The 16,479-nt window shown below is 43.0% G+C and overlaps 1 protein-coding gene across 1 annotated transcript in view; it reads left to right on the top strand.

The window, feature by feature from the left end:
* fez1 (fasciculation and elongation protein zeta 1 (zygin I)) overlaps window positions 1–16,479 on the top strand; it is a 94,479-nt gene that overhangs the window by 47,425 nt on the left and 30,575 nt on the right. Inside the window, exon 3 of the mRNA XM_060846862.1 lies at window positions 14,392–14,493. Coding sequence (XP_060702845.1) covers window positions 14,392–14,493 — 102 coding nt within the window. The remainder of the gene's footprint in view (window positions 1–14,391; window positions 14,494–16,479) is intronic.

The raw sequence follows: 16,479 nt of genomic DNA, 5'->3' as shown, positions 1-16,479 counted from the left end.
CCTGGAGGAAGAACGCCTCATCTTCCGCCTCGGAACACTTCAACCCCAGGGCATCAGTGTGGACTTCAACAGTTTCCTCATTTCCCCTTCCCCCACCTCACCCTAGTTCCAAACTTCCAGCTCAGCACTGTCCCCATGACTTGTCCGGACTTGTCCTACCTGCCTATCTCCTTTTCCCCCTATCCATCCACCCTCTCCTCCCTGACCTATCACCTTCATCCCCTCCCCCACTCACCTATTGTACTCTATGCTACTTTCTCCCCACCCCCACCCTCCTCTAGCTTATCTCTCCACGCTTCAGGCTCACTGCCTTTATTCCTGATGAAGGGCTTTTGCCCGAAATGTCGATTTCGCTGCTCCTTGGATGCTGCCTGAACTGCTGTGCTTTTCCAGCACACTAATCCAGATCCTGGAACTTGTGTCCAATCTATAGAACTTGGACTGCAGTGGCTTAGGAAGTCACCTGATGAGTAATAAATGCTGGTCCAGCCAGCCACGCTTTCGTCTCATGAGTGAATACATTTTAAAAAATAAAATGTTGACATGCTGTTCCACTAAAAAGGCACTAGGACCCTAATCCAATATCCATTTAAACCTCTGGAGTTTATATATAAATATATCAAAATAAAATATTTATTAGCTGCAGCATTCTCTGAATCTCCTGCAAGGCCCACCAGTCAAAGGTCACACTTTAAACTAAGAAGTCAACTTGGCTGAAATAATTTCACCAAAGGATCATCAAGTCGTGAAATTGCCGGCCAGTGAAGAGGAGAAGTGTAAATGTCTTTGAGGGTCATTAGAGCGAATTTAGACTTGGTATACAAAAGTAACAAAGTTACTCTAAGTTTAATCATAGAGTGAGTCATATACCACAGAAGGAGAACCTTCGGTCCAACCAGTCCATGCCGAACATTATCCCAAACTAAACCAGTCCCACCAAACTACTCTTGGCCCATTCTCCTATAAACCTTTCCTACTCATGTATCCATCCAAATGTCTTTTAAGCATTGTCATCGTACTGCATCACTTCAAATTTATTGCTCTTTCGGGAGGTACCGCCAAAAGTAGATGGGTCAGCACCACTTCAGCTGTCAGCAGAACCCAGGGTTACAGTTTGGCAGTGACAAACAACTGAGGGTAGTTCCTGCCTTCAAAGGGGAAACCATTCAATCAGAGGGCCTGCTGCTCAGCAGCACCACTGCTGGTTCTGCAGCAAGGTGAGTAGGGTACAAGGATTGACACACAGCCTGATACCATGCAAACTGTACCATTGGGGCTGGTCAGGTAGGCGCCAGTAAGGGCTGGGGATGGGGAAGGGAATGCTCCTGAGGGCCAAAGGTTATCTGAAAAGGAAGATTACTGTGAGGTTGCCAGGGATTACTCTGTTGCAGAGAAATAATTGTTGCTTGTTTAACACAAACAGACCTTTAACTGGCCACTTAAGTGTTTCTGTTTGGCTTTGAACAGGAGAGCCATTTGCTCTCTTACCCTCCTTTAATACAGTGTTAGGATACTGGGCACTGACAGCTACCCCACCCTCTGTCCTCCCCTCACCCTTTTACACATGCTCTTCCTGCCTCCCAGCCTTTCCCCAGGGAGCTTTTAAAATCTAGTCATTGGGCTACTCTAGAAAGAATCTCAAGGAGATCAGAAGGGGTTTATTGAAGGTCATTAATCTTATTACTCTACTGTCTCTATATTAGGAAGATCATTACTCTTATTAAAGATTAATGACCTTCCTAATATGGAGACAGTAGAGAAACTGAGGCTGTCTGGCTTTGAGGAGAGCAAGTTAGGAGGCGATTTAATGGAGATTTTTAAGGTTATGCAGCGTTTTGACAGTAAATGGGAGAAACTGGTTCCAGTATAGCAGGATACAGAATTAAGGTAAGGGGAGGAAAAGACAGCAGTTTATTACTTCTGCCTGAAAGGTGGTGAAAGCAGTATCAATAGTAACTGTGGAATAGAAATTAGATCAAAACTGGACAAGAAAGTTTGGTAGAAATTTGAGGAAATCACTCAGATCTTCCAAAGAGGGAGTTGAATATGAATGGCCTCCTTCTGTACTACTTATGATCTACTGTCGTAAATGGAACTCTGACAACATAGTATTCTCTCTATGCTCACTGAGCGTTAGCTTAAGTCCTGGTGTGAGAGTTTAACCTGTTGCCTTTCTGCTTGAGAAATGAGGCTATGACACCCCATGATTGATAAGGACCTAAAGGAGGTTGAGTGGGTTACATATTGTTACTGACACTTAATCCTCAAGTTTACCAAGAAACCTTGAATAATGCTGAGAAGCTTCCAATAAACACTGTCATTGTCACTTTGCAGGATGCAGAAAAGAGCTAAACGATTTTTGAATGGAATTGAATTTATTGTCACAGGTACTGAGGCACAGTGAAAAGCTTTGTCGTGCAAAAAATACAGGCAGATCAGAGTTAAGTAGCAAAGATAGTAAATAATAGGAAAACAGCAGCAAAAACAAAAACACAGATACAGACAAATGCTAAGAGTTTGTGAATCCATTCAGTATTCTAAAAACAGGAGGGTAGAAACTGTTACAAAATCGGCTGGTGCATGTGTTCAGGTTTCTGTACCTTCTCCCTGATGGTAGAGGTTGTAGAAAAACGTTGCCTGGATGGGGTGGATTTTTGAGAATGCTGGCGACCTTTCCTTGACAGTGGGGTCTGGTAGATGGATTCTATAAATGGGAGGTTGGCCTTTGTGATTGTCTGGACTGAGTTCACCGCTCTCTGTAACCGTCTCTGACCTTGAATGGTACAGTTGCCATACCAGGTAGTGATGCATTTAGACAGAATGCTCTCGATAGCACACCTATAAAAGTTGCCAAGGGTATTCACCGTCATGCCAAATTTCCTCAGCTGCCTGAGGAAGAAGAGACATTGTTGGGCCTTTGTAACCAGTGCATCCACATGAAGAGTCCAAGAAAGCTTGTTGTGGATGACCACTCCCAGGAGCTTGAATCTTTCCACTCGTTCCACCTCTGTGCTGTTAATGTGTATGGGGGCATGAGTAACATCCTGCTGAAAGTCAATAAGGAGTTCCTTGGTTTTGCCGGCATTGAGAGCTAGGTTGTTCTCAGTGCACCATTTTTCCAGGTCTTCCACCTCCCGTCTATAGTCTGTTTCACCGCCATTGGAGATTCGACCGACTAGGGTGGTGTCATCAGCGAATTTGTAAATGGCATTCGTCTGGTATTTGGCGATGCAGTCATGGGTATACAGTGAGTACAATAGGGGCTGAGTACATTGACAGGAGATGAAGTAAGGTATGAGTGAGGTATTCTCTGACACAAAGAAATGTAAAGTAATGCATTTTGACAGGAAGGGCAAAAGAGCCAATATTTTTGAAAAGTGTACAATTCTATATTTGGTACAACAGCTGCAGGACCAGTATGTGTGCATACATCGCTAAAGGTAGCAGGACAGGTTAGAGTACATAGAGGCTTAGAGTACAACAGCAACAAGATTATGTTAAACTTGGCTGAAACATTGATTCATCCTCAACTGGAGTATTGTGTCTGGTTCTAGTCACCATGCTGTAGGAAGAATAGGATGGCATTTGAGAAAGTGCAGGAAAAAAATCACAAGAGTTGTTCCAGGAATGAAGAACTTTAGTTGCATGGACAGTTAGAGAAGTTGGGACTGTTCTCCATGGAGACAGGAAAGTTGAGGGGATGTGATCGATGGGTTAGGACAGGGATAATAATACGGAGAAAATGTTTGCATAGGTGGAAGGATTAAGAATGAAAGGGCATAGTTTCTAAGAAGCAATGAAGGCATATGAAAAAATTGTCTTGATCTAGAATGCACTCCCTAAGAGTTTGTTGGAGGCAAGTTCAATCAGACATATAAAAGAGAATTGGATTATTATTTGAAAATGAAGAAGGGTTATAGTTACAGGGAGAGAGCAGGGAATGGCATTAAATGCTCTCCACATTTGGTGCAGATATGATGGGCCAAATGGCCTCTTCCTGCACTGTAACTATTTCAAGATTCTGAATGAATTGGTCATGCTTTTGTTGATTTGCTTCACAGACCAATATCCACACTCTGCCAACATTTAGCACGAGCTAAATCTGTTTCTGAGTTGTGAAATTCTGTGTAGGTCCACTAAACCGTTAAACAGCTGAGTTACAGAACGATTTATTCATAAGCTTTTATTGTGCGTAGCAAATGAGATCATTTCCCAAATGATGACAGCTGGATTGTATTTGAAAGGCTACATTGTCCTGTGAGGAAATGCCAAGCACGGGACTGAGAATCCATGCTCCCAACCTCACTGAGCCCATCTGTGCCGCCCCTGCACATGGTACGACAGCCATGTCAATTAGCATTGAATTTGATTAACATAAAGTTAGCACAAAGCCTGGCAGAAAGTGGGTATCCAGCGAATATCTGTCCAACGCCAGTTGCTGGAGTATAACTGACTGGAATCTGAGCAACAGGGAAGCAACTGAGGAGCTGCACTTTCGCATCCCAGGTTTAAGGCAAGTCTGATAATTTGTGCTTTCATAAAATCTTTTCATCGATGTACTGGGAATAAACTTAGGCAAGGGTCAGTTTTTATATCTGTGTAGCACCCAATTGGCTCAGTCACAGAGTTTACCAGAGTCTTGCTCCCTCATGCAAGTGCTGTTTTTTATATGGTTACCTCTTAGCTAAAACCTCTGAAGCCAACAACATGTTGATGTAGGAATTGTGCCTGAGTGCTCTGTAATGTGACTATTTGTATTCACTAAGGTTATGTACTTTACTGCGCTTCACATTTACCAATGCAATCACTCAGTGATTATCTTTAGCCTTTTCATCACTTACCTCATCTTGTCATTACGCAGCTCACACTGCTTCATGTTGGGAGTGTTACAGAACATGATGTGCACTGACTTTATTCTGTGAATCAAAAGTAGAAAGTCTGTCTATCTTCATTGATTATATAACCTGGTTATCGGTCTCTGTTTCATGGTGATGCCCTGATGTTCTGTGGTTGTTTCACTTTAGTTGTGTCATTATAATTATTTTTATTTTCTTACTATTCTTATTTAGGGTGGCACAGTGACTGGCATTGTTGCCTCACAGCGCCAGGGACCCGGGTTCGATTCCAGCCTCAGGCAACTGTCTGTGTGGAGTTTGCACATTCTCCCCGTGTCTGCATGGGTTTCCTTCGGGTGCTCCAATTTCCTCCCACTGTCCAAAGATGTGGAGGTGCCAGTGTTAGACTGGGGTGGACAAGGTCAGAAGTTACATGACACCAGGTTATAGTTTAGAGGATTTATTTGAAATCACAAGCTTTCGGAGCACTGTTCCTTCGTCAGGAGCAGTACTCCGAAAGCTTGCAATGTCAAATAAACCCGTTGGACTCTAACCTGGTGTCATGTGACTTCTGGCCTTGTCCAAAGATATGCGGGTTAGGGGGATTGTCCATGCTAAATCGTCCATGCGGGATAATCATGGAAACTGCAGGGTTACAGGGATAGGGTGGGGTGAGGCTGTTGGTGCTCTTTGGATGGTCGGTGTGGATTTGATGGGCTGAATGGCCAGCTTCCACACTTGAGATTCTATACTTATTCTTTTAATAATTACTTTTAGCATGCATAGCGGATTGGCTAACTAATCAAAGATAGAGAGTTGGCCTGAGGGGGGTCATTTATAAGTTGACAACCCGTAGTTAGTGATGGGCCACAGGGATCAGTGCTGGGGCCACACTTATTGACAATATATTTATTAATGATTCAGGTGAGCAATGTCAATTTGCTGTAGCTAAGTTATAGACAGATTTAAGCAAGAGAGTAAAATCTAGGCAGACAAAATATAATATGGCAAAATATGAGGTTTTTCATTTTGGCAAGAAGGATGGAAGAGAGCTGAGATCATTTACATGGAGAAAGACTGCAGATAACTACAGCACAGAGGGATTTGTGCCACAAATCATGAAAGTTAGCATCCAAGTTCAACAGGTAATAGAGGACGTGAATGGCATGTTGGCCTTCATTTCAAAGGCAAAATATAAAAGTACGGAGGTCTTGCTAAAAATGTACAAGGCACTAGTCAGATCACAGCTGGAATACTGAGAACAATTGTGCTCCCCTTGACTAACGAAAGATATATTGGAATTGGAGGCAGTCCAGAGAAGGTTCAGGATGGAAGGACTGACTTATGAGGAGAGGTGGAGTCTGTACTCACTAAAATTTAGAAGAATGAGAGGCAACTTTATTGAAATGTCCAAGTTTCTTAGGTGCCTTGATAGGTTAGATGTGGAAAGGTTGTTTCCTCTTGTGGGAGAGTCAAAATAAGGAATCACCCATTTAAGACAAAGCTGAGGAGGAATTTCCTTCAAAAGTTAGTTAACCTGTGGAATTCTTTACTGCAGAGAACAGTGGAGGTTTATTCATTGAGTATATTCAAGGCTGAGATGGACAGATTTCTAAGCTGGAAGGAACCAAGGATTATGGGGAAAAGGCAGGAAATTGGAGTTTAGGATGATCAGATCACCCATGATCTGATCGCATGGCAGAGCAGACTTGATGGGCCGAAATGCCTTCTTTTGAGCTTCCATTTCATTAGCTGTGCAGACATTTTATGACATATCTCTGGGGTGGGTTTAGACTTAAACTTGGCTTTATTGTTTTACCTCTATACTACAGGTACAATTTGGTTTCATGATGTTGGGTTACCTAAATGGATGCAGCCATGTGTATTCAATCCTGACCAGAATGACAAAAGCACCATAAATACCAAACTGCCCCCATTAGTTAAAACTTGGATTTATTTATTCCCTTTCATGATCTTGTGACATTTCAAAGTGCTTTGCAGGCAGTTTAGTGCTTCTGAACAATTGACACGATGAATAGTTAGGAAGCAAAATAACTCGTTTGTCTCAATCGGAGCTCCATAATAATGATCAGACGATCTGATTTTTGCCTAGCAATGTTTTAAATCAGACACCGGCAAGGTCTCTGTAAAATTGTGCCAAAAGAGAGATCCATCTACCTGAGAGCATAGGCTAACATCTCAGCAACTTGTGATACCTCTGACAGTACAGCGCTCCCTCAGTACTGCACTGAAGTATCGGCCTAGATTTCATACGCCTGCCTCTGGAGTGGGATTTGAACCTTCTCAAAGGTGAGAGATAGTGGGGGGAGTGGGGAATGGGAAATGTACCCAATGCTGCCCTCATCCTGATGGCCACTTTTCAGTGTGGCTGCATCAAACTGGGCATAGACCCTCAGTATGTGAACACCAAGTGTCACTACATACTGAGGTTCTACCTGTCCCTTCTGTTGCATAGGATGGGTCTCGCTGCTGTAGGATGCTCCAAGTTGTTGTTCTGTTTTGTATTACGTGTCCATCATGAAGAAATTTGCAAAGGAAACAACTTTGGCCAGAAATCCATCAGGACGTGGTCAGCACACAGCATCCTTGTGACCCTGCGTGAAAAGGAGAGGGTGGATCCCGTCAGGTTGTTCTCTGAGCAGTCCGTCAAAATCATTTGACAGAATGCCTCATCACCAGAGCTTTCTAACCAGTGCCAAGACATCGCTTTTCTGGTGGTGAGGAGGTGTCGTGGCCGTCAGATCCCTTATGTACATCCAGAATCTCTGTGCCATTGCATGATACCCTCAAAGTGGATGGGGGAAGATGCTGAGAGATGGACTAAAGCTTTAGCTAGCTGCTGCCAAGGCACAATGGGGAAAGACCACAGTCTAAGATCTTTCTGCCAAAGTAGAATGGGGTTTGTTCAGTTATTGGACCCTCCCAGTGCCTCAAATATATGTAAATATAGCCTTATATAAGTACGAAATGCTTTGAGTTTGTTAGTTCTACCAATGTGTACAGAATTGAACTGGTCTAGTGGCTATATATGTACAGAAAGTTTTTTTTATGATTAATGTATATTTTTGAAATAAACAAAAGGTGAGAGATTTACCATTGGCACATGGCTGACTAAGTTGCTGGAGTTGAAAATGTGTTGCTGGTTAAAGCACAGCAGGTTAGGCAGCATCCAAGGAACAGGAAATTCGACGTTTCGGGCCAGAGCCCTTCATAAGTTGCTGGAGTGTCAGTGATACTAACACACATTTTCTTCAGCACTTTTACTTTAGTTCAGAGGTCAGTGCTGTCAAAACAAAGCACAATGGGGTGAATGCATTCTAATTATAATTTGCAAAGATCACACATTTATGTTAATTGTAATCATTAAAGTATCATTAATTTATCTTGGGGCATACTGCAGTGGCAAAGGACATAGGGTGTGGGAAATAAGCTGTTGCTAGTAACAATAAAATCACAGTATTGTTATGGTGCAAAAAGAGACCATTCAGCCCATCAAGTCTGTACCAGCTCTCCGAAAAAGCATTTTGTTTCGTTCCATTCTTCTGCCTCCATCCTATAATCCTGCACATTCTGCCTTTTCAGATAACAGTCTCATTCCATATGAATGCTGCAATTGAATCTGCCTCCACTACACACTCAGGCAGTGCATTCCTGACTTTAACCCAATCAGTGCATGGAAAAATTTATTTTCCTCATTTTTGCTTTCGCCTCTATGATCTGGAGGTTCCAGTGTTGGACTGGGGTGTACAAGGTTAAAAATCAGACAATACCAGGTTATAGTCCAACAGGTTTGTTTGGAAGTACTAGTTTTTGGAGCGTTGCTCCTTCATCAGGTGGTTGTGGAGTATAAGATCATAAGGCACAGAATTTATAGCAAAAGTTTACAGTGTGATGTAACTGGAATTATATATTGAAAAAGACCTGGATTGTTTGTTAAGTCTCTCATCTTTTGAAATGACCATATTGGTCTTAGTTCTTTCATATGTAAATCTGAGAACTTACTTTAAAGTTCCATTCTCAAGTGAACTTTAACAATAGGTGCCATGTCGGCTCAGATAATGCATTGAAGATATGATGTGTGAGGCTGTCTGTCCCCCAATATTCAGACTGATTGTATTTCTGAAAAAGAGATTCACAGAATCTTACATGGATTCATGCAGTTTTTGCGTAAAATAAAATGTAATTCTGCAAGTACAAATTCACCCCACAATTGTGTGCACGCGCGCGCATGCATGTGGGCATATGCATAGGGGGAGGGTATGAGTGTCTGTGTGAGAGTTTGTGTATGTGTGTGAGTGACAGTGTAAAGGGGCATAAGTCTATGAGACGGTGTGTGTGTGGGTGTGAGTGCGGGAGTGTATGTGTGAGCGTATGAGAGAGGGTCTGCAGGAGTGTGCCTGTGTGTTCTGTGTGTGTGTGTGTGGTGGGGTCACCTGTAATGTGACATGAACCCAAGGTCCCGGTTGAGGCCATCCCCATGGATACAGAACTTAGCTATCAGCCTCTGCTCGGCCACTTTTCACTGCTGCCTGTCCTGAAGTCCGCCTTGGAGGACGGTCACCCGAAGGTCCGAGGTCAAATGTCCCGGACCGCTGAAGTGTTCTCCTACCAAAAGGAGAACACTCCAGTCTGTTGTGTGGTGTCCATTTATCCATTGCCGTAGCCTCTGCTTGGTCTCGCCAATGTGCCATATCTCAGGGTATCCTTGCCTGCAGCTTATGAGATAGGCAGTGTTGGCGGGGTCACATGAGTACCTGCCGCATACATGGTGAGTGGTGTCCCCACGTGTAATGGTGGTGTCTGTGTCGACACTCTGACACGTCTTGCAGCATCTGCCATGACAGGGTTGTACGGTTTTGTCCTGAAAGCCGGGCAGTTTGCCTCAAACAATGGTTTGTTTAAGGTTTGGTGGTTGTTTAAAGGTGAGAAGTGGAGGCGTGGGGAAGGTCTTGGTGAGGTCAGTGCTCTGAAAGCTAGTGCTTCTAAATAAACGTGTTGGACTATAGCCTGACCTTGTGTGATTTTTAACTTTGAACCTCTCAATCCTTTCACAAGAGGGAACAGTTTCTCCCTCCAATTTCCCAAGGCAAACTTGCAAGATGTTTAATTTTTCTTGTGAATACATGTCATTGTAAGATTCAGTCTGGAAAATCAAAGATCTGCAAGTGCCCAGCATTTTGTGAACTGAGAACGTGTTGAATTGCATTAGCTCTAACCCTTGTCTCGAAAGCCCCTGTAGGAACTTTGCAGCGATGTCAGGGGTGTCTGAATTTGCCCAAGATGCAGGGCAGGGCATAATTGGAGCTTCATCATTGACAGTGGGTCACTGACAATGGAACCCCCTGGTCACAAGCCCTTGTGTGGACTCGCACATTCTCTACAAAGCCACTTTTCCAACTTGATTGATTTTGCTGAGGTGATTTCCTTGGAACAACTGCAATGAGCTTCTTAACACAGTTTGCAGTTAGAATATGGAATTCTGTCACATATGAGGACCACCAATGAATTCAGAACTAAATTTGATAACTCGTTTAACAATATCAAGGCAATGGGGAACGAATGATAGAGTGAGACCTTATTAGATATCCTGAATTTTCCAACAGTATAGGTTGTTCAATGGCTAGGGAGTGCTATCTACAGTGCAGGTTCAATCCCCACGCTGACTCTGACAGTTCATGGAGACCTGCTTCCTCACTTTGCCCTCTGTTTGTGGAGTGCTGCCCCTCAAACTGTCAATCATCTCTAACAAAGTAAGACACCTTTGTGGACTGTAACTTATCAGTTTAGATCAAATTGCTATTGGTAGGTTCCTTTTCAATGTGAACATCCAACTATCTGCTCATTTGTATGGCTTTCAGTACGGGTTTTTCAATGACCAACTTATAAACGCTCGTACTTACAAATGCAATCCCATACACTGGTGTAATTTAAAATATCCAATATACGAACACTTTCTGAATTGTCCTTCATCATGTTCCAACTTGCAAAAGGACTCAGAAATGGAACCTACTTGTAACCTGAGGACTGTGTATGCAAAGCCGGGTGGGAGTAGGATCCTATCCATGCTGTGAGTAGAATATTGAAGACGAAGTTAAGTTTAATGAGATTGAAACTTAAGGCAAAAGGCAATTCAAGGAAAGTATCAGATTAGAATTCATTACAATGTATTCACTGTGACTCAATAGGAAGGACTCTGAGTCACAGGGTTTTGGGTCCTAATCCCACTTTAGAATTTGAGCGTAAAACCAAAGGCTGACTCTCTTGATCACCGCTGAGGAAGTGCTGTACTGTCAGAAATGCCACCTCATAGATATGATGTTAAACCAAAGTTGCTGCTCCTTGCTTGCGTGCTCATTAAGAAATTCCAATATGTTATCATGAAGAGGAGTTATCTGTGGTGTCATGCCTAATATTTATCCCTCAATCAACAGATTGCACTGTCACTATCATAGCATTGTTTTGGGATATTGCTTTGCACAAAGTTTTCCTACATTACAACAATGACCACACTTTAGGAGTGTTTTATTGTACAGTGATAGAGTTAAGGTTCACTTGAACCCTAACCCTAACTCACTTTGAGACAGCCAGTGGTTATATGAAAGCACCACATAAAGGCAGATCTTCCTTTCTTTCAATCCTGAAGGTCCTTGGAAATGTCTTGAAGCAGCTCAACTCCTTAGTAACACAGTCAAGGCTACAGCGGAGAGGGTCAAAGAAAAAAAATATTCAAGATACAGGCATGACCTTACAAGCAAGTGATAGAACAATGAACACCCTCCCTTTTGGGTCGGTCACTGAAGGAGACGCCAGAGGGCAGCTATGTAGCAGTGCCCGGGCACAGACTCACATTGTCACATGCCAACAAGAACACCCAAGTTGCAATTGACTAGTGCAGACACTAGGTAGACCAATGCACCAATGGGGATAGCTGCAGATGGTGACAACATGTACCTGAAAACAAGCCACTGCTCTCTTTACCAGGCTCCATAGTAACAGCTACATGGGTATGCAGCTATCGATTACCTCGGCATGCCACACTGAAAGCTGGGTCTACTAAATTCAGGGGAATTCTGATGCAGCTTCCAATGTCATTTTCAGTCAACACTCATGAAGCAATTATGTCTGCTCATGTCAGACAATCTTTGGGATGAGGGCCGAAAGCAAGATTTTGGTCATTTTTAATTCTGTGGAAAGAAATAAGTCCTCTTAAGTGATCAGTATTTTCTAAATTGTTTTGCAACCACTAAAGTGCTTTTTAAAACATTAACACAACAGGGAAATCAATGATTATGAATAATAATCACATGTAACTTGGTGTAGGGAATGGAAGTTACAGGCTGTAGCTAATGGTGTGAAGTGATATGATCTAATGTGCTCTGAAGGAATACCCGAGACCTAATGGAATTGGGGAATGGATGAATGGATACATTATTTAAGAGGTAATTGAGTTTGAATTGGTTGTATAAATATGGGGAGCTAGTAAACAGTGGGAAATGAATTTTATGGAGTGTGGCTAACTGAAATAAGGCTTTCACATAAAAATGTGCACTTGAATTCAGTTTAATGCAGTTACCTTTAGGAGTATAACAAAAAGGACTATCATGGCCCACTGGTCAGCCAACAGCTACCTCAGGTCAGGATGACCCTAACCAGTGAGCTACTCACCATGGTTCAACCATCAGTGGGTGCTTGAAGCTTTCAGTCCCTACTTGGGCAAACGGACAGAATCTATTGAGTATGGCAACCAACGAAAGGAAAGCAGATGCCAATGCTTTGGCAAGGGGTATGTCAGGAGCATGTTCACATGATACATGACAGGCAACTTTCAGCTGATCAGTAATGTGGGCAAGGCAGCCTGGATTAATATACAATCTGCACATTGGCATGTAGATTCCCCACAAGAGACCAGGTTTACTGAAAGAATGGATCAATTCATCTGGTAGGGGAAGAGTTCTGGGGGGAGATGTGTGAGAAAGTTTTTAAAGGTGGGGTGTAAGGAACTGATGACTTTCAATGATATCTACAGCCTGCCAACCACCCTCACCCCTCCGCTTCTGTAGCTTGAAGTCTAACCTTGTTGGATGTTACCACCCCATTGGTGTAGCTGGTCAATGGAGCTTGTAGCTTCTGATTGCCAGCAGCACTTTTCTGACCTCCACCTCCGAATCTTTTGTTCCTGGGAAGGATCCACTGTTGCCTGGTTACCAGTTGTCAGCAAATATGGCACCCATACCTTCCCTGCCCCTTCATCAATTATATAAATGGTTAACGGTTGATGTCCCATCAGGGATCAATGTGGCACTTGGTACATCTTGCTGACCTGAAAGGATCCAGTTATGTTTATGTCTGATTCCTGGCAGCAAACAATATATATCCATGCCAATATATTATTCCCTACCATGAACCGTTATTTCCTCCTTATGTGGTTTGTTACCTTCTGGAAATCTAAGTACAGTACATCCCCTAGTTCTCCTTTTTCCCCAGCTTGTATTACCTCCTGCTAAAGAACTCCAGCAGATTGTTCAAACATGACATCCTTTTCACAAAATCTTGTTGACTCTGCCTGATTACCACATTCATCCAAGTGCCATGCTCTAAAGCTTCCATGACCAATGTTCATCAGTTTCCTGTTTTCTGTCTTCTTCCTTTTTTTAATAATAATCTAAAAGGAATATCTCAAAATCAAAGGAATTACAGAAAATTAAAACCAAGGCATCAACTAACTCACTGGCTGCTTTTTTAAATGATTATTAGGATGAAGTCTGTCAGGACCTGGGCACTTGTCAGTGCGTAGCTCCAACAATTTATTCAGTGAGGAAGGTGATGGCCTAATGGTATTATCACTGGATTGTTAATCCAGAGATGAAAAGTGTGCCGCTGCAAATGCACAGCTGCACAGGCAGCATTCGGTGAGCAGGAGAGTCGATGGTTCGAGCATAAGTGCTTCATCAGGATGAAGGGTTTATGCCCTAAACGTCGACTCTTCTGCTGCTCGTGTGCTGCCTAACTTGCTGTGCTTTTCCAGCACCACACTTAATGACTCTGATCTCTGGCATCTGCAGTCCTCACTTTCTCCTATTAATCCAGAAGACCCAGGGAATGTTCTGAGGACACAGGTTCGATCCCACTATGGCAGAGGGTGGAATTTGAATTCAATAAAAATCTGGAATTAATAGCGAATGATGACCATGAATCCATTGCTGCTCTTTGGAAAAGCCTATCTGATTCACTAATGCTCTTAAGGGAAGGAAACTGCCATTCTTACCTGGTCTGGCCTACATGTGACTCCAGATACACAGCAATGTGGTTAACTCTTACCTGCCCTCTGGGTAATTAGGGATGGGCAATAAATACTGGCCTAACTAGTGATGCCCTCATCCCAAAAATGATTAAGAAAGTGCCTCTTTGCTGATTGTTGTGACTTGGCATTGTAGGAGAGAGACTAGATTGAAGAACTTGTGATTTATATATTGAAGTTGAAAAGATGTGATAAAACAATGCTGTTTTGCCTCTCTTTTTCCCATGTGTTGTTCAGGTTAGTGACAAGGATAGTATCAGTGAGGATGGAGAATTAATTGAAAAGTTGGACATCATCGTATCCTGCAACAGTGAGGAGCCTCTCTTCACCGCCGAACAGGTAAATTCCCAAAGCCAACAAAGTCCACGCAGAAAGAAGTAAAATGAAAAACAACTGCAATGTGGCATTGGTGCCATCATCTTCAAGAGAAACCCTCAGTCTGGCTGCAAAAGCAAGTCTAAGTCTTCAGTGCAAAGAACATCTCGGGAAGAACAGACTGAACTAACTGCTGCCCATCATTCAATCCAGGCTGGAGGATACTGAAAATGAGGGTGAACAACATTAAGATAAAAGCACCCAAGAGCTGGAGAAGCTTAGCATCTGTGGAGAGAGAAACAGAGTGAACAATTTGGTGGCTCAGCGGTTAGCACTGCTACCCCTAGTGCTGGGGACTTGGGTTTGATTTTACCCTCGGGTGATTGTCTGTGTGCAGTTTGCACATTCTCCCAGTTTCCACATGGGTTTCCTCTGGGTGCTCCATTTCCTCCCACAGTCCAAAGATGTGCAGGTCAGGTGGATTGGCCGTGCTAAATCACCCCCTAGTGTCCAGGGATGTGCAGGCCACATGGATTAGCCATGGGAAATTAAAGATTATAGCGATGGAGGTGGGTCTGGGTAGGATGCTTCTCGGAGGGTCAGTGTACACTTGATGAACTAAATGGCCTGATTCCACACTATAGCGATTCTAATCTATGAGGCAGAATCATGTTTGACTCAAAACATTAACTTTATTTCTCTCAACACAGACTGTGCCAGACCTGCTGAGTTTCTCTATTTTTATTTATTTCAGATTTCCAGTATCCATACTATCTTATTTTTATTTAAGTAATATTGACAACCCAGCTAAAAAAGCCCCAACCTTTATTATTTGAAATATTGGCTGAAAAGTCTTGAATTCAGCCCATGTTTGGAAAGATGACAGAAGTACGTTGGATGGTTATTGATTTACCATTGACCCTCCCCAGTGGAGGGTTAGGAGCTATTGCAAGAAAGTGCCTTACATCCTGGTCATAATAATTAAACTCCAGGTCCTGAGAAGCTGGTATGGGAGTCAGGAGTGGAAGTTGGGTGGCTGAATGTTTAGTGGAAATGGGCAAGAGGGCAGAAAATGGGTCACAAGAACAAAATGTGTAAGAGATAGAGAATAAATAGAGATAACCAACAGTTTAGCTTGGGCAGCAAGTATCCTGTTTGAGAGTTGCAGGGAAGTAATGAATCACTATAGCCTTACCAGACCAGAGGGCTACACTCTTATTAGAGAGTGATGACTGGTGGTGGTTTTACCTGAGGGTCATCATGCCTCATGTGAGGGGAGATATTGAGAAGGTTACCATGACAGAAGTTACCACCTGTTGTGGTAACCTCAGCCAGTGTAGGAATTGAATCCAAGCTGTTGGTGTCACTCTGTATGGCAAATGAGCCAGCCAACTGAGCTAACTAACTCCCAGAAGGAAGGGAGAGTGGTAACTGTTAAAATAGACTTCTTCTCATGTCCAAGATGTCCATAAACTCCTGGCACATATTATTGGCTTGTGGGGTGGGAAAAGAACAGCAGAGAGGGGTTTCAGGAGTCTGTCAGTGTTGAAGATAGGAAGCTACAGATTATCCAGAATGATCATTATGTGAGAGTAAGAATTGATAGATCTAGCCAACCAGTTCAGCTCAATCCTATGATATGTGGAGTAGTGACTAGAGTGGGAAAAACTTTACTGGGGGCAAGACCATCAAAGGAAAAGAAAGGGTTATTCAGCTGCAGACATATTGGTGAATGGAGGTTGAAAGGTGAGGCAGCTTGAAAGGAAATTGTAAATGATCGGTGAGGCACTTTTCCCAACAATAGCAGCTCCCTTCCACACCCCAGCTCAGCACAGACAGTGTAGGAACCTGAAGTGTACCCAGTCTGGGTGTATCATTAGTAAGGCAGGTAACGCCCTTACCCACTGACCATCCAACATCTTCAAACAGAATTCTGAGGGAAAAAACAATGTTAAAAAGAGTCGAGTTAGCAGAATGTCTGAGATGTAAGTGTCTGCTCATCCACCTACA

The sequence above is a fragment of the Hemiscyllium ocellatum genome, chromosome 29 (genome assembly GCF_020745735.1).
Source record: "Hemiscyllium ocellatum isolate sHemOce1 chromosome 29, sHemOce1.pat.X.cur, whole genome shotgun sequence".
In the NCBI taxonomy this organism is placed as follows: Eukaryota; Metazoa; Chordata; class Chondrichthyes; order Orectolobiformes; family Hemiscylliidae; genus Hemiscyllium; species Hemiscyllium ocellatum.
The sequence above is the reverse complement of the archived record's forward strand: the minus strand, read 5'-3'. Positions and strand labels throughout refer to the sequence as shown.